Source organism: Astatotilapia calliptera, chromosome 7 (genome assembly GCF_900246225.1).
Source record: "Astatotilapia calliptera chromosome 7, fAstCal1.2, whole genome shotgun sequence".
Classification (NCBI taxonomy): Eukaryota; Metazoa; Chordata; class Actinopteri; order Cichliformes; family Cichlidae; genus Astatotilapia; species Astatotilapia calliptera.
The window spans coordinates 35,974,305-35,997,113 of NC_039308.1; the positions used below are offsets into that span (position 1 = coordinate 35,974,305).

General features: G+C 41.5%; 1 protein-coding gene across 1 annotated transcript in view; it reads right to left on the minus strand.

Annotated features, from left to right (window-relative positions):
• Positions 1 to 22,809, minus strand: part of dcc (DCC netrin 1 receptor) — a 246,414-nt gene that overhangs the window by 14,748 nt on the left and 208,857 nt on the right. Inside the window, exon 28 of the mRNA XM_026172224.1 lies at positions 9,182 to 9,330. Coding sequence (XP_026028009.1) covers positions 9,182 to 9,330 — 149 coding nt within the window. The remainder of the gene's footprint in view (positions 1 to 9,181; positions 9,331 to 22,809) is intronic.

The window sequence follows — 22,809 nt, forward strand, 5'->3', positions numbered from 1 at the left end:
CAATAAAAGGATCAAGTGCTGCATTATCTTTAGTTACATTGATAATATTTATTTATGGTGAAACAGTGGTGGAATATCGCTGTTGCTTTCGTATAAATGAAGCGGACATACCTGCGTGGCCGCGATCTAATCCTGTTTACATAAAGTAAACCTGCTCCCGAGCAGGTTTACGCTTACGGCTCTGTTGCTATGGCAGCAAGTCCCGGATGAGCTTCGGGGAACCGAACGATCCAAGATCACGCGAAATCGTCAACAATCTAATCCAGCTAACTTACTTAGCGAGGTACGAAGAACGGGCCCCAGGTGGTAGCCTGGGAAAGTGTTACTTTCTGTAGATCTTGATTTGTCTACTTCTTTCTATCATTTTTTTTATATGAATAGAAGCAGAGATGCTCAAACAGGAAGAAGTGGGGATAAGATGTCACTTCAGTGAGTTGATAGTAATGTATATGTTCAGTAAGCGTTTCCGACTTTCAGAAAGTCTAAAATTCCGAACTCTACACTCAGAGTGAATAAAACTCGAAGAATAAGGAGTCTGAGGATGTCTTTGATGGTTGAGGTTAGAGGCCACTTGGTTCATTTTGATGTCCATGGACCATCTGCGGCCTGCTGTCCAGATCACACTGAGGCCAGCACAGACACATATACAAAGGTACAAAGAGTCCTGTTCCTGTCACTTCAACAAACATTTCACTGAATTCCATTTAGTTCCTGGAGACAAATTTGAGGAAATACCAGCATGAAGTGTCTTAGTAAGGTGTTTTCATCCTAATATCTTGGGGTACGCTGGAATTCTTAGCCTTTAGTTTTTTCTATGGTTTCTCTTGCACTGACAGGCACCCAGCAGAGAAGCACTGCTGTGAACGGGGTTTTTTCAGGGAGGTCAAAATCAGTTCTAGCACTAGAAAAGCTTAAATATGCCTTGATTCTCCTAGTCCTGGCACTTTTTTTTCTAAAGATTCCCCTCATGTTAAGTTTTGATGATGATCTTGGAGGAAAACTCTAACAAGTTGATTTAAAATATCCTATAGGTGTTTCATTTGGATTGCAATCCAGTGATAATGAAGGTCACAGCACCTGCATCAAATGATTCAGTAAGCCCAGGTGTTTTATGCATAGAAGCGTTGTCATCCTGTAACAGGGCATCTTCATCATCTTCATCATCATCAAAGCTTGGTACAGATTTGCAGTGATCTTTGCCTCTAAGGAAATAATAATATAACCCAAATTATGACAGCAAAGTTGTTAATACTTTTGAAAAGACAATATCAGAATCAGATATCAGAATGAATATATAAAAAGAAAAACAGAATATTTGTTTTAGATCCAGTTCTCAGGAATGGGAAGTCGAAATTCAATTTTCATATTTTTCCAGATATAGTAATTATCTTGTTAGTATCTTACACATTGTGGGTATATACAAAAAGCCTGGCAATAGGTCTGGCAATCCAGAAGGTCAGTCTCATGGCTGATGGCTCAGCTGATTTTAATTGGTAAATCACAAACACTATTTAAGCTGCTTCTGGCTACCATTGTTGCTTTTAGTACAAGCCACTTTTCCCCTTCTTGCTGATTCTGATTTAATACAATGTCTCTTTTCATTGATGCCCGCTTGGTGCTGCTCTGCCTGCCTCAGGATTTAAATATACACACATGGAAGGCTGGAGAGTTGCTCAAACAGAGCCATACAGCCACACATCTATGTCACTGTAGAAGAAACAACACGCTGCTGAAAATACCTTAAAACCAAATTATGTATAGCTGATTTAAAGAATGATGCGGGCTTATTTTTCTAGGAGTTGTGTTTTCAATAGAAAAATGTGCTTGAGGCCAAAAACATTATAGAAGTCCAATTTAATTCTGCTCCCCTTCTTTCTATGATAGTTTGCAGGTATAACAATATAATAAAAGCACCATTGTGCTGTACTGACATTAGTCACTCACCCTGTGTCACAGTCTATTAACTAGCTGTGTGTGTGTGTGTGTGTGTGTGTGTGTGTGTGTGTGTGTGTGTGTGTGTGTGTGTGTGTGTGTGTGTGTGTGTGTGTGTGTGTGTTTGATGGATAGGCCAGGGGGCTGATGGGAAAAGACTAGATCAATTACAGAGATAGAGCAGCAGATGAAGGGACAGACCTGCTGACCTTTAAGACCTCTCCCTCCCTCTCTCTATCCCACCCTCCCTTCCTCCCATACTTCCAATTCATTTTCTCCACTCGTCCTTATCAGCTTCTCTGCTGATTTGCTCTCATCTTTATCATCCAGTCTTTATTTCCTTTCCTCTATAACCTCCCAACTTCTCTCCTTTTCTCTGTCCTGCTTCTCCCTTCCCTTATTACAGCATCCCTCTCCCCTTGTTGTCGTGGTAACCATCTCTTTCCCCTGTCCCCCTCCCTTCCACATATTGTCCTCTTTTCTCCTGGTCTTCTAATCTTTCCTTCATTTTACCTCCCTCACCTCTCTCTCCTCTCTTCTCCTCTTTTCTTCCTCTGGCCTCTCTCCTCTTTTCCTGTTGCTGTGGAAACCCCCCCCTCCCCATTCCTGTCCTATTGTCTTTGAGTCACATATGAATATTTAACAAGTCCCGACGTCCAACGTCTCTCCACATCATCTCTTGTCATTTATCTTTCTGCTTCTCCTCTTCCCTTCCTTCCTTCACTCTTCTCCTCTCCATCAGCCTCCCCATCTGTCACCATGCTTACTCCCGAGTCTCTCTCTATAACTTCTCCTTCATCTACCTCTCCTTTCTCATCCTGTACTGTGATTTTAGTCATCTTCTTTCTCCTTTTCCTCCTTTGTGCCCTCCTTCAACCCCATTTTTTCTTCCAAGTCCACCTTCTCCTTGCTGTTCTGTTTACTCAATTTTAATTTCTCTTCCTCCCTGTCACCCCTTTATCTCTTATTACTCCCTCTTTCTCTGACAATTATCCTTTCCTCATTCGAATGCCTCCACCATTGTATTTTTCATTTCATGCCCTTTAAGCCTTTCTTTGCCCCTTCTTTCACTTTCCTAATATATCCTCCATCTAACTTCCTTCACCCTCTTTCTTCCTTTACCACCTCAACCTCACCATAAACCCCTGCTTGCTTTTATATTCTTCTATTTTCTCCTCTATTTTCTGTTATTACACCCATTTCTCACAGAGGCTCTCTCTTTCCTTTTCCCCTGCTCTTCTTCTTTTCCCCTTCCATTTCTCTCCCCCCCCCCTCGTCAGTTTCACTCACTAATGAACACTGTTTTATTCCACAGCTGAAAGGCCACCGACACGCTGGAGGGAAGGAAACAGGTGTAGTGACAAATCTCCACCTGTGTGAGAATGTCTGTTTATTCCAACCTCTGTGAACCTTACGTTCTATTTTTCTTTCTGTGTGCCTTGGTTTTACAACACGTTTCTGGTTATCAGAATCAGAATCAGAATCAGAAAGGGTTTTATTGCCAAATGTTGAGCAGGTTTACAACATTAGGAAATTGCTGCGGTGCTTCAGTGCAAACATAGTGTCATAAATAGCACTTAAATAGACATGGAAAAAAATAAAAGTAGGGATAAGAATTAAAAGTGCTACGTAGAAAGATATGTGCATGAGCTATACATGAGATATATACATGAGAATAAGAATTAAGAGTGCTACGTTGAAAGATATATACATGAGTGCAGGTGGTGATCAGTGCCAAACATGGAATGATGCAGTGAACACAGCGTAGGGTCATGTGTTAGTGGTGGGAACAGTCATACGGTTATTGTTCATGTGTCCAACAGCAGAGGGGAAGAAACTGTTCTTATGGCGAGAGGTTCTGGTGCGAATGGACCGGAGCCTCCTGCCTGAGGGGAGCAGGTCAAACAGACTGTGTCCAGGGTGAGAAGGGTCAGCTGAGATCCGAGCTGCACGCCACAATGTCCTGGAGGTGTACAGGTCCTGCAAAGATGGGAGTCTGCAGCCAATCACCTTCTCAGCAGAGCGCACAACACGCTGCAGTCTCTGTTTGTCCCTGATAGTAGCTCCAGCGTACCACACGGTGATGGAGGAGGTGAGGATGGACTCGATGATTGCAGTGTAGAACTGCATCATCGTCTGTGTTGGCAGGTTGAATTTCTTCAGCTGCCTCAGGAAGTACATCCTCTGCTGGGCTTTCTTGATGACGGAGGTGATGGTGGGCTCCCACTTCAGGTCCTGGGTGATGGTGGTACCCAGGAAGCGGAATGAGTCCACAGAGGTGATGGGGGTGTCAGTCAGGATGATGGGGGGGAGTGGAGCTGTGTGCTTCCTGAAGTCCACAATAATCTCCACTGTCTTCTGGGCATTCAGCACCAGGTTGTTGTGGCTGCACCAGGACACCAGACGTTCAACCTCCCTCCTGTAGGCAGACTCGTCCCCGTCCGAGATGAGTCCAATAACGGTGGTGTCATCTGCAAACTTGATTAGCTTGACAGACTGGTGGGTGGAGGTGCAGCAGTTGGTGTACAGGGAGAAGAGCAGAGGAGAAAGAACACAGCCCTGAGGGGAGCCGGTGCTGATGGTCCGGGAGTCCGAGACATTCTTCCCCAGCCTCACATGCTGCTTCCTGTCCGTCAGGAAGTCAGTGATCCACCGGCAGATGGGATCAGGCACATTCATCTGGGAAAGCTTGCCGGAGATGGTCTGGAAGGATGGTGTTGAAGGCAGAGCTGAAGTCCACAAACAGGATCCTGGCGTAGGTTCCTGGGGAGTCCAGATGCTGCAGGATGAAGTGTAGGGCCATGTTGATGGCGTCGTCTACAGACCTGTTGGCTCTATATGCAAACTGCAGGGGGTCCAGGAGGGGGGCCGTGAGGGTCTTGAGATGGGAGAGAACTAGGCGCTCAAAAGACTTGATGACCACAGATGTCAGAGCCACGGGTCTATAGTCATTTAGTCCAGTGATCCTAGGTTTCTTGGGGACAGGGATTATGGTGGAGGACTTGAAGCAGGCAGGCACATGACATGCCTGCAGTGAGGAGTTGAAAATGCCAGAAAACACTGGGGCCAGCTCGTTTGCACAGTGTCTGAGGGTGGCAGGAGACACACCGTCTGGGCCGGGAGCTTTCCGAGCATTCAGATTCTTAAACTGCTTCCTCACATCTGCTTCATGAATATGAAGAGTTGTGGTGGGAGGAAGTGGTGTGAAATCCTCTTTTGTGTGGGGTGAGGAGGGGGGTGTTGTAGGTGAACGGTTTGAAGGTGGTGATGGCTCTATGGAGGGGGGAGAGGTGGGGGAATTAGTGTCCAAAGTGTCTCTATTGTTGGGGCCGTTGGAGGTGTGAAGGCTGCCTGATGGCTCGTCAAAACGGCAGTAGAAGTCGTTAAGGGTGTTGGCTAAGAGCAAGTCATCAGTGGAGTGGGGGGTTTTAGGCTTGTAGTTTGTGATATTCCTAAAACCTTTCCACACAGAGGCCGAGTCATTCTCTGAGATCTGCTGCTGCATCTTCTCAGAGTGCTGATGTTTAGCAATGTCCACTTCTTTAGTGAACCTGTACTTGGCCTCTCTGTAGCAGTCCCTGTCTCCGCTTCTGAACGCCTTACTCTTTTCCAGCCACAGCTTTTTGAGTTTAGGAGTAAACCAGGGTTTGTCATTGTTATAACTCACCCTGGTGCGTGATGGCACAATGCTGTCCTCACAGAAGTGGATATAGGAGGTGACAGTGTCCGTAAACTCGTCCAAGCTGTTAGAAGCAGCCTTCAATGTGTCCCAGTCTGTGGTCTCCAAACACGTGCGAAGCTCCTCCACAGCCTCGTTGCTCCACAGTTTTTTAGTCCTCACGACAGGTTTGGAGAGCTTCAGCCTCTGTCTGTACGCGGGGATTAGGTGGATCATGAAGGATTATCTGAAGGTTTGCAAGACCCCCCCACCCCCCTTTATTTTAAAATGATGAACAATAAACAAAGCTAATTTTTACAGTTTTTGAGGTGAGTTTCTTTCGTAAACAACGCTACGTCCAGATGAACAGATTCAACTTTTGGAGATTTACTTTCCTGGATGATTGAGAATGCATCAAGAAGTTTCTTTCGTAATTGACTCATCAAATCAGATCATCTAATCATTGAGTAGTCAAATCAGAAGTTAATTAGAATAAGCTTGTTTGCACCTTCCAGTATGAATGGCATTCCCATATTAAACACACACTTGATGGAGGACAGTAACTGACTTTTGAATCAAGCTGCAATTTTCAGGCCTAAAAAAAGCCAGTGCAGAAATGCTAAGAACTGCAGTTCCACTATAGGCCACACCACAGACTTCCATGGTAAACCATGAAACTTTAAAGATTCACAGCTTTGGTTTCTATGGATAGTTGCCTCCTTCACATCTGCAGAATGGGTGACTCTATTGCTCATAACTACTTCTATTCAACTGTATTTGTTGTTGTGGTGTCTATTGGATTAGAACTATCTCAGAAACATGTTTTGTTGTTTGCTACATACCATCCTGTAGCTTGCTTTTTGTTTTCAGGTTGCTGCTGGTTGTGTAATTGTGTGGGGGATATTTTGGGTTGAGTATTCTTGCTGACCATGTCCATGCCTTTAAGACCTCTTTTCAGCAGAATAATGGAGCATGCCATCAAGTTAAAAAAAAACCCAAATAACTGCTTTCTTGAACATGACCATGAGTTAACTGAAGTCAAATGCTCTCAGGAGTCACCAGATCAGATGTGGTGACGTTATCATGTCGGTGTGGACCAATATCAGATCTGAAGGCAACAGAGAACACCAGCAACCACATTTTTTATGTCTAATAAAGCAAAGCACAACTACACAAGTTGTGCTTTACCACAAATTATCATTCATATGTTGTACTCTATAATTTCCTATTTTAGGAATTAATTTATTATTGAATGTGTATCTTTCATCAGTGCATTTTAATTAAGTGTTATTGTGCCGTATCAAGAGAAAATAAGAAGCTTGGATGAATACATAATTACATGAATATAGCAGTTAAGGTTAAGATAATAGAAACACTTTAAATGAAATCAATTACATTAAATGTGATCATCTGACTCAAACTTTTATTGTTGTTACATTGAAGGCGTGTCCTTTTTTTCAGTGCTAATTGTGCTAACTATTACTTACTCATCACATTTCACTGATTAATTTTAAGGGATTCTGTCACCGTTTTACTATGTGAACTTTATATAATTATTTGTCAATCTGTGAACATTACTGACACTTCCTGTCTGCAATAGTTAAGAAACACACTCAGGACACAATAACCCTGCACAAACCTCCCGTTATTTGAAGAAGACGCTGTGATGTCGGTGTGGACCAGAAGATAGGCAACAGAGAACCTCTGCAAGCACATTTTTATTACGTCTACTATAGCAAGACGCCATGCGGCTGCTGTTCTATAGGAGAAATAGTGCAAGTTTACATATGTGCTTAGTTTATTTAATCTTACTGTTACTGTCTTACTGTTCATTTTAACGGCACATTATATTGGCTGTTGATGCACTCTGAGAAGGTTGAAGATCTCCACAAAAGCAAGAAATTACGCTAAATTTCTGTGGTTACAAACTGCTAAAAATGACGCTGCTGTACTGTGTAGACTATTAACTTGCTATGAAGCTATTTCACTGCAGTTTTAATGTCATTTTAGGAGTTCTAGCGAAATCCCCATAAACAGTTTCAGCATCTCCTCATCGACGTACCCTGAATTCAGTTTCTTTCCTAAACTATGTGAAGATATCAGCTCTATTGCAATTTACAGTCTCTGTAATGATAATATTGATGACACATTGTACTTGTTGTCATAAATGTGCTTTTCTCCACAATGAAACATCAGAATCACTTTTATTGTAAACAAACGAGGAATTTGTTGTTGTGCCATATAGGGCAAAAAACAGTGGCACAGAAATATAAAAAATAGATACACACAAAAGGGGTTTATGCCAACTACTGACAGATACAGAATACAAATGAGAAAATAAGAAATATGTAGCGATTGTGAGCGGAGGGGTGGAGTGTAAAATATAGGTAGGACATGATGTGCAAAGTGCATATCAGTACATATCAGTCACACCTACTTCACATGCTGAAGCACCGAAGCGGTCGGCGCTCTGCTCACTCAGCTCATCTGAGAGCTTTGCTGCCACTCACTGCTGATGCTGTGCACGTAGCATTTCAAAAACTACCTCTGCAAACATCCACCTGTAGGCTCTGAGTCAACATTCCCCTAGGGGGGGAAGTTATTATCATCGCTCCCGATTCTCTTCTCACTCCCTGCTGAGGTATGTATTTCCTCATGGAGCCTAGATGCCAAATATCAAATCCATACTACTTTTACTGCAGCTGCCGCTACTACCACATTACTATACTGAAACTACAGCTCATTTAAAATAACTGGCTTGTAATATTTAATCTTTCAAAGAAGTTACTTCAGTCAATTTCAAACAAATCACTACCACAGAAACAATAAAATATTACTTGAAGTAGTATAGGAGAAACTGGCACCTGAATCTGGCATTACACTGTTAAAAAGTTGCTGTAAAATTCCAGGTTGCTAGGTTTGATAGCTTTTAACTATTACTTTACACTGAACTTCCTCTAATCTACAACAACAGTAAAATAACAATACTGTTCTGTAAAAAATATGAGCTTTGCAGTATAATATTGTTAAATATAAGGATACACCTCGGAAAAAAAGATTTGAAGCGCAGATATAACTTATAATATTTTAAATGTATTCTTCAAAAGTGTAGGTTTTCATGGAGTATTTTTAGCACAATATTTTAGCAGTTTACATTAACTTTTAGCCACTCCTAGGCCTCTTTTTTCATGAGGGGGTTGTGTATCCATCTTTTCTCAAAGGTTCCTCCAAAAGATATTTAGGAACAGTAAGGACCAAAATCAGTAATTCAAAGAAACCTCTAAGAGGATTTTTCAGTAGATGACCTCAAACAGTTCTGAGCAGCAGAACACCAGTCGATACAACCAATTGCTGGAGTAACTATTTGTGATTCATGGTTTCTATAACAACACATAGAACACACAGCTGTCTAAACAGTTTTAAATCAATGCTGCAACTGAATTTAACATAAAGACAAAGACATTCATTGTTTCTATGACTAAAGGCCCACAGAAACAATGTGTAACAAGGACACTCGCCTCTGTGATGTTGGTGTAGTGCAAAACATCAATCAGCAACGCCCGCTACAACATGTTCACAATGCAGACTTACGTTGGCAGCTGAATCCTCCGCGGGTTTTGTTCCTCCCTCTTCTGGTAAGTCCGGCGCCGTGGGCACTGAGACAGGCAGCAGGGGAGAGCGAGCCTTACCGGCCTGACCCAGAGAGGCCGTCTTCACCTGGGGCTTCGGGAGGCTCGCACCTGGAGACACAGATGAAGTTTTTTTTCAACAAGTGTTTGTTCCTGGGATTTGGGGTTGTTGGTTTTTTTTTTTCAACTTTTACTTGCTGACATCAAATTTGAAAATGTTTTTCGTATAGTGTCCACTTTTTTAAGTTATGATGTTCCAACAACAACTAGGATGACTGAACTGAACCTAATGAATGCTGTGCTTGTCGATGTCGTACTGAAAGCGCATCAGCTAATGAGTGCTAGAATGTCACTGTATACAGCCTGTTTTACATTCTCATTTTAAGTTGTTTTCCACCAAATGTGGGTGATGTCAGCGATGAGGATGGGGGAAGGTTTTTATCAAGATATAGAGGGAAAATCCATCTGTTTGGAAAAAACAATATCAGGGAAAGTATAATCCGGGCAGGATGGGTGACAACTGCTGGTTCTTGCAAACAGAGATGGATGTGCACGCTGACCTTGTTGAATTGTCATCTGGTTTGTTTTCAGAAGAAACCCATTTCAACAGTGTTGATGGGAAACACTGAATGAAACATAAAAATCTTTGGTAGTATTATATTCTTTGACTTGCTACTAGGAATCCACCACAAAGAAACAAAACAAATAACTGCAGACAAAAAACAAAGATTGAAACAAGATGACAAGAAAAAAAAGAAAGGACCTCAACAGTTACCTTTGTATTGCCGACTGCTGGCCAGGTATTGCATCACTTTAGAGTTTCTCTAAAATGGATGAGTACTTGCATGGTACTTTTTCTTGTTGGACACTCAACGCACTTTTATCTACAAACCACACTCATCTGTTCACACACACATCCATAGTACTTTATTATGTGTGTGTAGTATGAGTGCTCACACACACAGTGTTGGGGAGTAACGGAATACATGTACCGCCGTTACGTATTTAAAATACAAAATATGAGTAACTGTATTCCGTTACAGTTACCGTTTAAAAAGGTGGTATTTAGAATACAGTTACTTTGCTGAAATAAATGGACGGCGGTACACGGCGGTACTTCCCTGTTTCATATTGTGGCGGGTCAGGCCTGTTTGGGTTTTGTTTGCTACGTTCTGTTGTTCCAGGTGGCAGCGTTACGGTTGCCATGGTTACAGGGTGACGCTCTCTCTCTGCGTGTTTCCTGGGTGAGAGAGGCCTTTTTGTTGTTGTTGTGCTAAGCTAACAGGCAGAATGCTACCGGTATAGCTCTAAAGAATGTAGCATCATAGGCAGTGCAGTCCGTGTTGCAGGGAGAATGGACTGCCATACACGTTATGGGTCTGTGAGTGCGAGGAGGGAGAAAGAAAGGAAAAGTACGAGCTGTCATTGAGCAAAAACGGGAGCTGGAAGCATGTAAATATAATAATAACCACTGCAGCCAAGAAGAGTGCCTGACGAGCCCAGTTGTAAGTAAGCTATTAAGACTCGACTGTACGCTGTGTTCGTGTTTTCCTCCAAAAACAATAAGTTCCGTTGGAGCAGCCTTTCAACGCCTCTCTCTGTCTCTCGCAAGCAAAGTTGACCCACACAACAAAGTAAAGCTAGTTTTCGGCTACGAGCAAGAACACGGAGCACGTATTAGTCAGAGGTCCCTTTACTATGGTTCGGAGCCGCGGACCTTCAGTAACAGTAATAAATCACAGCAATAGTACATTCATGTAGTTGTAAAGAGCATGATAATATATTAGGTAATCCAAGTACCGTATTTCCCGGACTACAAAGCGCACCTGAATATTAGCCGCACAAGCTAAAATCAGGGGAAAATCCTGTTTTGTACATACATTAGCCGCACCTGACCAAAAGCCGCAGGTGTTTCAATGTTGACTTATCATATGTAAGAGAATATGCACAAAGGGAATTGTCAGGAAAGAGATGGCTGTTTGGAGACATCACTTTTATTAATATTTTGAAAAACAAGTTATGGGTACATATTTGCATAACTTTTTAGGTATATGTACAAGTAGCGGTAATTACAAGTACGAAACATGTACTGTGCTTCATAAATGAGTAACAAATGTAGTACATAACAATAACCTGCAGCACACCAGAAAAATAGATTCAGACTACCTTTTAGGCTCAGGTGCAGTGACACGGCTTTAACAAGAAGAAAAGTCAAGTCATTCACCACCATCTTTCTCTTCTTCCTGCACACTGAAACCACCAAAGTCCTCTTCTCCAGTGTCGGATACGAACAGGCTCAGGATGGCTACGTCATCCACTCTCAGCTTCTTTCATTCGTTGTCACTTTTAAAACCAAAGAAATCCTCGTTGTCAGTGTCGGAGTCGAACACCCTCAGAAGGGCCGTGGCGGTGTCCTCCTCTCCATCATGCAGCAGTCCAGCCCTTTGAAATCCGTTGGTGATCATGGATGTTTTCACACTTTTCCACGCTGTCAGGTTCCACCGGTGGAGTTGAGCATAACTTGCTTTTCGCAAGTTTATCGCCGCTCGTCATCCACGACTCCCGCTGAACGCGTAGCGTTAATTTGAAGTTTGTTTTTCGCGCTACTTGTACGGCACTATGTTGCCTGGCGGATGGACACGTGACCAACATACCGCTCTTGAACCCCGATACTGTGTGTCTGATCACATGCCCTTCCACCAGGCAACGTAGTGCCGTACAACAGCGGAACAAACAAAACAAATCGTCTTACGATATGACAAAAATCACGGACAATCCATAGAAAAGCCGCACCTGACTAAAAGCCGCAGGGTTCAAAGCTGGTGCAAAAAGTAGCGGCTTATAGCCCGACAATTACGGTATTCAGAATATGTTACTCTCATTGAGTAACGTAACGGAATACGTTACAGAATACATTTTGGGGCATGTATTCTGTATTCTGTAATGGAATACATTTTAAAAGTAACCTTCCCAACACTGCTCACACAGAATAAAATGATCCCACACTGATGGATGCAGTGAAGGCACATTCGGGTTCAATATCTCACCCAAGGACACTTCAACATGACTGCCAACTTTCCAATTACTGGCCTTCCCCTTCTTCCTCCTAAGCTACAGCTGCCTAAAAATATTAGAGGCATTTATGCAAATGGAAAAATGGCTCGGAAGTTATTGACTTCCAGGGGATATCCCAAGTGGGTACTTATCCTCTGGTAGTACCTAGAACTGCTAACTGGGCAGGCCACTAGGGGGTACTACAGACTTCAAAAGTATTAGTCAAAGCAATTAAAGGTTCTAATGCTCTTTCTCCTCTTTTGGCTACAAGTCTGGTTGCCTGAGGCTCTGTGGCCTGCAGTTACTATTGAGCTGTTCCACAAAGTGAAATTTTATTAATAGATAATCAGGCCAGGCCTTGTTTTGCAGAATGGCTTGTTTCCTGAAAATTGCTTTTTAATACTGACCTCCATGTAGTCTGTAGTTTGACCTGATAACACAGAGCTCCTATTGATTGCTCTAAATGACAAATTCACATTGTAACTAAGTGAGCCATCAGACTGCAAACAGATTTAGAGTCTGAGCCATTCACTCATCTGCATGAAAATCCATCCACCCATTCATCTAACACTTTCCAATTCATATAGTCCATCGCTCTTAGTCAATAAAAATGAAATGTAAACATAGAAATACTTGGAATGGACCACAAAGTCAACTAACAAGGAAAGAAAGCAACTAGGAACAAAATAAAACTGGCCTTCAAGCAGAAGACAAACTAATGAATAAAAGACAAAATATATAAATAAATACATGTAATTGCTGTCTCCACAATACAAACAGGAAATTGAAAGATCCCCCCATACGCACTACAAAGCGAAGGTGATGAAAAGAAAAAAACTGGAGACCAAAGACATTTTTTTCCTCATCCCTGAGTCCCTGAATAGCCTCCTCATATCTGAAGACGTCCTGAGGCTTCTTCCACCCACAGCCCCCTCCTCCATTCTCTGCCCTGCACTACTTCACTTCACTTGATCGATACATCTATTCTGCTCCCTGAGAAACAAAACACCTGGAACATCTTCAATAGGAGTGGATTACACCGGAGACTGCCAAGTTTTAAACTACTTTAAACATTAACGGTGTAGAAAACTTCACGTTATACTGTGTACTCAGTAATTTATTAAAGCACAAAATGGGAAAACAGGTAATTGTACGAACAACAGAAGTACGACACCAACTGTCCACATGCTCAACAAAGAATATACACAATTTGTAAAGAAGGCAGCAAAGTCCTTTTTATCACATTATAAAAGCAAAACTGGCTTTGGAAGTATAACTCTTTTGGGATTAGAGAAACACTGCAGTCATGCTGGCTGTTGATTGAAAGAAACAAAATTGGTGTCAAAATGTGCACACTGTCAACAAAAGTTGACAGTGCTGGCTCAGTGCTGGCCTGGCTCTCTGATCTAACTGTGTTTAATCAATGGAGGAGTTGACCAATTATCGGGGTTTCAACAATTTTTGCAAATGAGTGAAGCTGATTTATGCTGCTAGCACAGTTATACTGTAATAAGTGTAAGCAGAGATTGCTACACCACTGATCCTTCAATTACCTTATTTTTCCTTTGAATATGAGCTTGTTTTGTCATTTTTTAAAATATCTTTTAGAAGTGTGGCTACAACAGTCAGGTGTCATTTACACTGGGTTGCGTATACAATTTGAACCTGACCACCTGTATGTTTGCATTTTTCACCCGCCAGAGCTGAAAGAAGGGAACTAAAAATATAAATATGCTTAGCATTTTTCATCTAGACTTGTGGAGTGTACTGACCTTGGACGGGCACCAGAGTGGCTTTGAGTCTGTATTTTTCAGTCCGGCTTTCACAGTAATACTGACCTTGTGCGGCTCTGAATGTCTCTACGTCTGGTGGAGAAATTGCTGCCAGCTTCATTTCCAACTGAAGCACGACCAAATGCGTTTGTATGACTTCTCAGCACGCTGCTGTCAGACCGAATCCAAACTGAACTGAGCTCCAGAAAAAAAAAAAAAAAAAAGTGGAAAAACACAATGAGCTGCCGCACTATAAAGCTGAAGCAAAGGTTACACATCCACAGTGGAGAAAGCCATAAAAGAGAGTTTCACGGTGCCTAGCTCACCCTCAGGGGGTTTGTCAGAGAGGGATGGGGGGCGGAGGTGGGGGGATCCATGGCTCGTCTGCTCAGAGAGAGGTGGATATATTTACCAGACAAGCAGGAGTGGAGGTGTGAAATGCCCGCCGGGGGTCACATCAGAGGTGTCTGTGTCTGCTTTTGGGTCGAAAGCAAAGATGGAAAGATTTACAGCAATAGGAGATGAAGATGGAAGGGGCGGGGTTATTGATCCGGACAACAAAAAAAACTTGTCTTTGAGAAGATATCGCATCTCTGGAGGGAGTCAGACGACGTCTGTTCCGTTTCATAGAAAAGTTTTATGTTTCTTTGTCTGCTTGTTTACCTTTTTTCCCGTTTTCTGTCTGGTTTGACCCATGCGTGTCTCTAGCTACCTGACCAATGATTTCTGTGATCCAAGGCTTAGAATAGTTTTCTTCTACTTGAATTATATGGAGGTCAGTTTCTACGATGAAAAGAAACAAAAAAACAGAAAGTGCAGAAGAAAAAAAATTAACAGTAACACTATTATTATTACTATCATTATTATTATTACTAGTGGGATACAAAAACTGGGAATACTACAAAACTGTAAAGTATAACATCTCAAAGTTATATTCAAATTTAAAATGTGGACTTTTGGTACTTTATCTAGAATTTATTTATACTGTTTTATTATCTTAATTTTATCTTTTATGTTATTATATTAGCATATTACAATCTTGCCATCATAGTTTTTTGAGTTTCTATTCAAGATTTGGAGAGAAACTCTGAAACAGAAAGCAGTTTATATTCAGAGCTGGCTACAATTCAGTCAGGGACCTGGTTATCTAAATCAGATGGATATTTCAGTCTGCACTTATTTCTGGCAGTATGCCGAAAATAAATAAGTGCAGATGGATGTGGTTCAGTCTGAATTCAGTTTGAATCAATACATTATTTGGATTCCTCCATCAGCTGATGCAAAGGTCATCCAAATGACTGTGGCTGTCGTGTAGAGGAAGTCAAATGTTATCCATCATGGAAACCCCGACCACCCGCAGCACCACTTACTGGACAGGCTGTATTCAGCTCTGCAGCCACAGAAAAAGAGATGGAAAATCTGTCCTACTTCATACATTTGTTCCTTTTTAAAACTCTTTTCTACTTTGTATTTTTTGTTTGTTTGTTTGTTTTATATAACTTTTTTCTAATTTGGATTTTGTAAAACTGTGCTTCTCCTTTTGTGTAATATCCATCCATTTTCATATGAGCCTATCCCAGACGAGCCTAAGACGAAACACCAAGTGCACCTTTGACAAGTCACCAGTGTATCGCAGGGCGATTTATAACATTACGATACTGATACGGTATCAATGTATGTCAGAAGTTAGTGTTATTATTTTCCTGATTTAGTAAGAATTTTTTACTTCACATCAACTTCTCTTAGTATCTCTACATGATGACAAAATCTCATAATATCGATAACAGCCTGCTACCCTATGATATTGTTTTAGTCAACTTTATTGATAAGTTAATACCTCATAAAAAGATTCAATATGATTTTTTGTGAGCAAAACATCTCATTAACATTTTTTCATGCCCCTTAATCAGGTTTTGTTAATCCTATTTTCCTGTCTTTTTGGTAAAAACTGGCTTCTGCAAAATGAGACTTGAAGTACCTTAAACTTTCTAATTTGAATATTACAAAGTGAGTATGAAGCCTTTGATGTTTTAAGGCCTCAGAGCACATCCTGATCACCTCACCATGTCTGATCAAACTGCAGATTGAAGACCAACTCTTCCCTCTTCCATCCTCTTCTAAACCCCCATCACAATTTCTGCATGCCTGCAGGTACAGTCTTTCAAAACACCTTCATCTTTCATCTCTAACATGATGTGGCCAGTAAAAGGTCATAAGAATACGAGATCACAGCTTTGACCTGTCTTTTATCTGCATGATGATGAAATGATAATTATACAACATGAATTATTTGTCAGTGTGGGTCAGTGTTTCACCGTTTCAGATCCTGTTCTTAGTTTTTTCTTAACTGCACCAATATATTTTTGCTAAACATTCAACCATAATGACTTTACCAACCCCTGATATTTTCTGTAGCGTCACCCTTAGAATAAACTACCATGCCGTTTGTATAGTGAAGGGTAGCAATCATTCCAATCCCTAGAAAACGAGTCGTCAAATGGATGATTTGAGAATATAAAAAAAATAAAACACGTTTCTTTCTCCGCCCTAACACGACCATTCAATTGCTACAGATAACCATTTTAAAGCACCAGAGCTTTTCATTGGTAATATCACTGTTCCTCTGAGGCAAGATGAAGGTGTGCCCTTAAAAACATCCATCACAGCTGGCTCTGTGTCTGCCTCCAGCTGTGGCTGTAATGTCTTTTCTCAGTATCAGACACTGAGTCAGACAATCCCATTACAGCTTCCAGCATTAAACCGCACATTCAGGCCAATTTAGGTGAATAACTGCCCACCATCACACTTTAGTCTGCAGATGGGCTTTGGAGACTCCATTTAAAAAGAGAAGAAGGTCTCAATTTATAAAGTGATATAAAATAAGTGAGCAGAGCGGTGGAGGTTTCTGTGGTCTGCTTCAGCTGAAGGTCAAAAATAGAAGCTGCTGACAGCATTCACTTATGATTCAATCACATCGTTTTGAAAGATGCAACATGGATATTTCAAGAAAGAAGCCTGAAGGAGGTTGGATTTACAACGCTGAACGTCATGCAGACCAAGAGACCTGTCAGCAGCACTGTAGCAACCTCTGGTTGGCAGGTAAAAATGTGTATTCCATGACCAGTGGCCAAGAGGCTGGGCTCAGTGTTGTTGGCTGTAACTGGGTGCTGCACCAAAAACCTCCTTGTCATTGCTTTGATTGCTAGCAGATAGCTGCATTCACCCATAGTTTCCATGGAAAACCCCCACCTACTTACAAACATTTGCCAACGACTCTCAGACTGGCAATTAATCTTAAGAAAATGTGACCCAAACAGGAAATGGAGATCATTGCTCTACAAACTAAAAGTCGCACCTCTTGATGCAAAACTTTTACAACTGAACGGCCTCAGCTAATAGATCAGGAAACATAAATTTTTCTCTTCTGACCAGTGGTGGCCAACCAGTCTCCTTGGACCTCTTGCTCAAGATATACTGCTTTCAGAAGTCCTGCTTTCTAAAGTCCTTCATCTTTAATCCTTGAGTTGAGCAGAAACTGTACATAAAAGCGACTGTGATGTCAATCATTGGTTAGCAGCCTACAGTGAAGGTTGGAGGAATACACATTTTACTGAGTATGTTTTAACCCTCTCAAGGCAGGCGTTGCAGATTTGCAACAGTTAAGAACTAACAACCTGATTACCCCACATATATATTTTATGAGGTTTTTTTACTCAGAAGTACCACTGCAGGACTTGGTTGTGCATTAGCAACAAAAAGTTTAATTTGAGCCTGAGAGGGTTAATAAGCCTAATATGTACATTTTCAGTTTTTCCACATCCATGGAGTTTGTTGCCATGACATGCACATTTAAATTTACAGATCACAGTGGAAAGGCATAAAACCTCCACATGTAGAAATTTTGTAAGTAAAACAAGAATTTTATTTTATGCCTTTAGGATTTTTGAAGGAGTTTTAAATCTAGAAATGCTTTTAAATTAAATATTTTATTTATTTTTACTTTTTTTAGCAGGCTAATGCTGGCATCAACATACTGGCAATAATAATCAGTTTTACTAAAATAAAAAGCAAGCAATTACTTCATGTTTTATGAACCCCTCCAGTTAGCCCATTGGTGCACAGGTTCTGTCCCCTGGGCTGCATTGTTTGACACCCCTGATCTAAAGAAAACTACATAATCTCACACATGCTCCATCACATGCTCTCTCTTCCCCTCTCTCTTTTTCTGTCTCACCCAAACAATCCAATTATACCATGAAAACATCTCATTATTTTCACCCAGGGAGTCATTCAGACCTGGATAAACACACAAACAAGACCAACAATGAACATCAAAAGCCATCGCTCACTGGTATGTTTTTTCTCCCTGGAGGGGGGTGGGGAATAGAGGTAGTGCTGCCTAGCTTTGAGGCTCTGTTGTAGGGAGGAGGCTAAAGTAAGGGTGGGCGGGGTCACGGGGCGAGCGGCAGGTCTCTCGGAGTTGTCGCCCCAGGCTTGCGATTTCTCAGCGAAAGATTTCCAGGAGCCAAAAATCAATGTTAATCTGAGGCCACCTGGGCATGTAAACAGAGCCATAATGGAACTGTATACACCCACGCACACACACAGAGGTGATACACACCTAACAAAAGAGGAAATGCACAACAAATACAGCTACACACATACAAACGGAGCCCAGGGATCACATGTACTGTAAGACGCCCCCCCCCCTTTCCTCATTGCTGCAGGCTACCAGAGACAGTATGACAGGATGAGGCGCAGAGGGACAGAAAGAGCTAAAAAAGACAGTGAACAAGTGAGACAAAGGACAAAGAAAGAGTAAAGTAAAGAAAACCGAGAGGGAATTAGGGAATGTCTAAGAGGAGTGGTGCTCTTGCCTCCAGTATACTTCATTTTCTAAAATCTCATGGGGAACACTTTCTGGACTTACAAGTTTTAAAACGACATGGTAGAACCACATAGTGATGTGCAATCTAATATTAACCAGAGCTTTAAAAATTCAGCTGGGAGAAGTCCTGATTATTAGAAATTATATTAGTTAGCTTGACTTTATTTACCTTTATTGTAGGGTACTGACATTCACGATGAAACTGCTGATCAAGCTCAGAAGGGCAGAAGTCAGGAGTGATGAGACCAGAGATAGTCAATAAAGTTCAGTGACTTGTTGCAACGACAAGTGAAATAATGTCAGATGAGCAGTTGCTGAGGTACTCATCTCATCCCCGAGCCAAGTGACTGACCTCTGATTGACAACTCACTTTAGTGCCACCTGTAGAGTTCTGACGTCTCAGTCGCCTCTCCAACTATTTCACTGACATAGTGCCAGTTCAGTTGTCTCAAGGCGCTTTATATCGCAAAGCAAAGACCTTACAGCATTAGACCAAGAGGGCCAAGAATCTAAAGATAAGTTTTCACAGGAAGAGACCTCAGGTAGAAGGTTGGGGTTTGAGCCAAAAGATAAGCAGGAAAGAGAAGCAGAGAGAGACCAGGAACAGCAAACAGGACGACAACACAAACTATAGAAGAGAGTAAAGCTAAAGCTAATGCTATCCGGTTGTTCAGTGATGACGCGACGAATCCTACTTCCGGGTCTAAAGTAGTCTGCGTTTAATATGGCTTTTGTGTTGTTAACATGTTTAATGTTTTGTATTTTCTTCTATTTGATCTCAAAAAGCTCCTAAAACAGTCAGTGATCCCTGTTGACCTCCCTCGGCTTTTATTACCGCTAATCATTTATTTAAGCTCAGTTTTTAAAACCTTAGCATGTAACTACAGCCCAGCCCATGCAGCAGTATATGAATGACTAACCTCGTATTGTGGATGAATAATCTCAGTTGTTCTCCTGGCTGAAGTTTTGTCCTTTTACAGCATCCTGCCATGCGATTACATTTGTTCCTGACCACCGAGAACACTCACGTTAACTTTTATCGAGTGGAAAAAAAGTTAGCTTGTTTATATTATGCTAACATAGCTGTGTCGCTAGCGGTCACATAGCACATCATTATATACCAGCTAGCCCAACTTCAGTAACCCTACAAACGTCACTGCTGTTTAGTTTTCTGTCTTCATTTATGCTGGAAGTGATAGCAGAGCTGTACGTTTTAATTTGTTTCCAAAACCCCGCAGTCAGGACATGCTATATTTTATTTAGATAGAAGCTAACGAGCTAACTCCCTGCTAACTTCTAACTCCGTTAAATGTCATAAATTCCGTTTTCATGGATGCCTGGATGTTAAACTCAATTGTTACACCTGGTAGAGCAGAACGCTGATCATTTTATTAAAGATGAAAGACTTTAGACAGTTTTTCAACTCTCAGTAATGCCATAGTGATCGTTTGATATATGGACCTGCAGCGGAGTTTAGACCCAGACACGGCTAGTGACGTCAGACTGAACAACCGGATTAACAGTGGCTGCAAAGTGCTCAGTGCATTATGGGAAGTCTCCATTCCACCCAGAGGCATAACTAAGCAATGATTGACCTGAGGCAGCCATAACCATTAGCTTTGTCAAAATGGAAAGTATGACTTTTCAAAGTAGAGATGTTTTTCTCCTGAACCTACTGAAAAAAACAAAAACAGTTGTGGAAATTTGAGGAAAATTTGTCATTTATGGAAAAGGTCTGTGACCAGTTGATGTCAGCTATGCAACAATTTGTTCTTGGGCAAATGTATCATAGAGTCGGTGCAGTCGCGTTGTGAATGACATTTAATAAGCCAAACAAAAAGAAAAACTAAATGAGTGTACTTGTTTATTACGTTGAACTGGCCCAGTTAGCCCGTCAGGATCTGTGGTTAATAATCTCTTTCTTCCATGATGATAGATGTTCCACTTGTGTTTAATGACTTTTGGGAGGTTAAATCTGTTTCAGCTTGTGGTTGAAGAACATGCCATGACTATAAATCATAAAGGAAACCTTGTGTTACCCAGTTGCTGTCCATGGTGCTGATCGGAAGCTGGAAAGATGCTACAGTTACTTTTGATTTCTGTTATACACAGTGTGTGTGTGTGTGTGTGTGTGTGTGTGTGTGTGTGTGTGTGTGTGTTTGCTTGGGTATCTACTAGGGGTGCAACGATATTCGTATCGATATTGAACCGTTCGATACAGTGCTTTCGGTTCGGTACGCATATGTATCGAACAATACAAAATTTTTAATTTATTTTATCAACTTTCCTTCTGACGATGCTGTCTGTGTTGAGCGCTCAGTGAATCTGCGTTCGACTACTCCGCCTAGGCTCGACAGTGCAGCCTAGGCGGAGTAGTCGAACGCAGATTCACTGAGCGCTCAACACAGACAGCATCGTCAGAAGGAAGAGCGCAGGGCAAGCTAGCGAGACAGAAGTTAAGCTCTCCTTGCAACATGTACCTCCCCCACCCTCATTCAGATCTGGCGTTTGGAATTATTTTGGTTTTCATGTGACGTATGACCCTGAAGGTAAGCGAGTCATGGACTAAAGTAAAACAGTATGTTGGATGTGCCATGCAATGCTCAATTACATGGGTGGGAGCTAGTGTGTTAGCGCAGTTAGCTCGTTAAGTGTTGGCCGTCTAGCCCCATGCACGGGGCGATCCGCGGTAGCTCGTTAACGGAGATTTGCCGTGTTGTGGCGTTAAGGTCATTTCAACAAGATTAACCTGAAAGCACTAGTGGGAACACAACGAATATGACTGCACATTCACGCCGACATCATCCTAGAGCAAAGACAAGTGGAAGCAGAAAAAAACAAGCAAGCATGCTACTAACTTTAGCCGAGTCATTTAGACAGCTGTTAGCACATGATTCTCCTTATATGTTTAATATGCTGCTGAGAATATAGCCCAGAAGAAGCGGATAGTATAGCTTTTATTTTGGAAAGAGACATTTCTCTGTAATAAACTCTCTTTTCCAAAGATGAGTGATTCCTCAATCAGATACAGGGCTCGCAATATCGCTAGCCCAACGTCCTGGAGCTAGCGATTTTTTTTAGTCGGGCTACCAAAATCTATCTCTTCCCTGCCCGTCGGGCTATTGTAGGAAGGAAAAATATATGTCAATGCTTTTGCATTCTTTCAGAAATGTAGCTGGGTAATTATGTCATTGGCATCGGTGAGCCACTGTCAATATGTGAAATATTGAAATCGCGTTTGAATTTGCGCTTGTTTTTTTGCTTTCACTTTGCAATCGCGTGAACTGTGTATAGAGTGCGACAGCACTGATCTGTGAGTGATGATAATTTGTGCACCAATTCCTCTGACATCGTCTTATTAATTGTTAGCTTACAATGCAAACATGACAAGTGAAATCTCCAGCAGCAAGCTTAAACATGTGAGAGGTTGATCGCGCAGAGAATCGCTGAGCTTATGTGAGTGCGGTGTAAAAGCAGCAGGATATATATTTGACTACGATGACCTTCACAGACAGATATATATTTTAGTTCTGCTGAGCCAAATAAGACAGGTCAGGGTGAAGAAGTGACAGCCAAAGAAAAGCTTACCACAAAACGGAGAAGTTATGACAAATCAGACTATAAGGCAAAAAGAAAGTGCAGCTTTATGGTTTCATGGACAAAAGAATTTCTGTGGCTGCAATATGACGAGCTAAATAACCAGGGCTGCACATAAGTGGTCCGCAGGTGCGTATTCGCTGTCAAAATAAAAAACACGCACAAGGGTTAGGGTTAAATTTAAAAACTGTACTTTTGAGGTAAAATATATATTTATAATTTTAATAAATGACAAATTAAAAAGGCATGAACATTTTTTTGTATTGAAAAAAATATCGA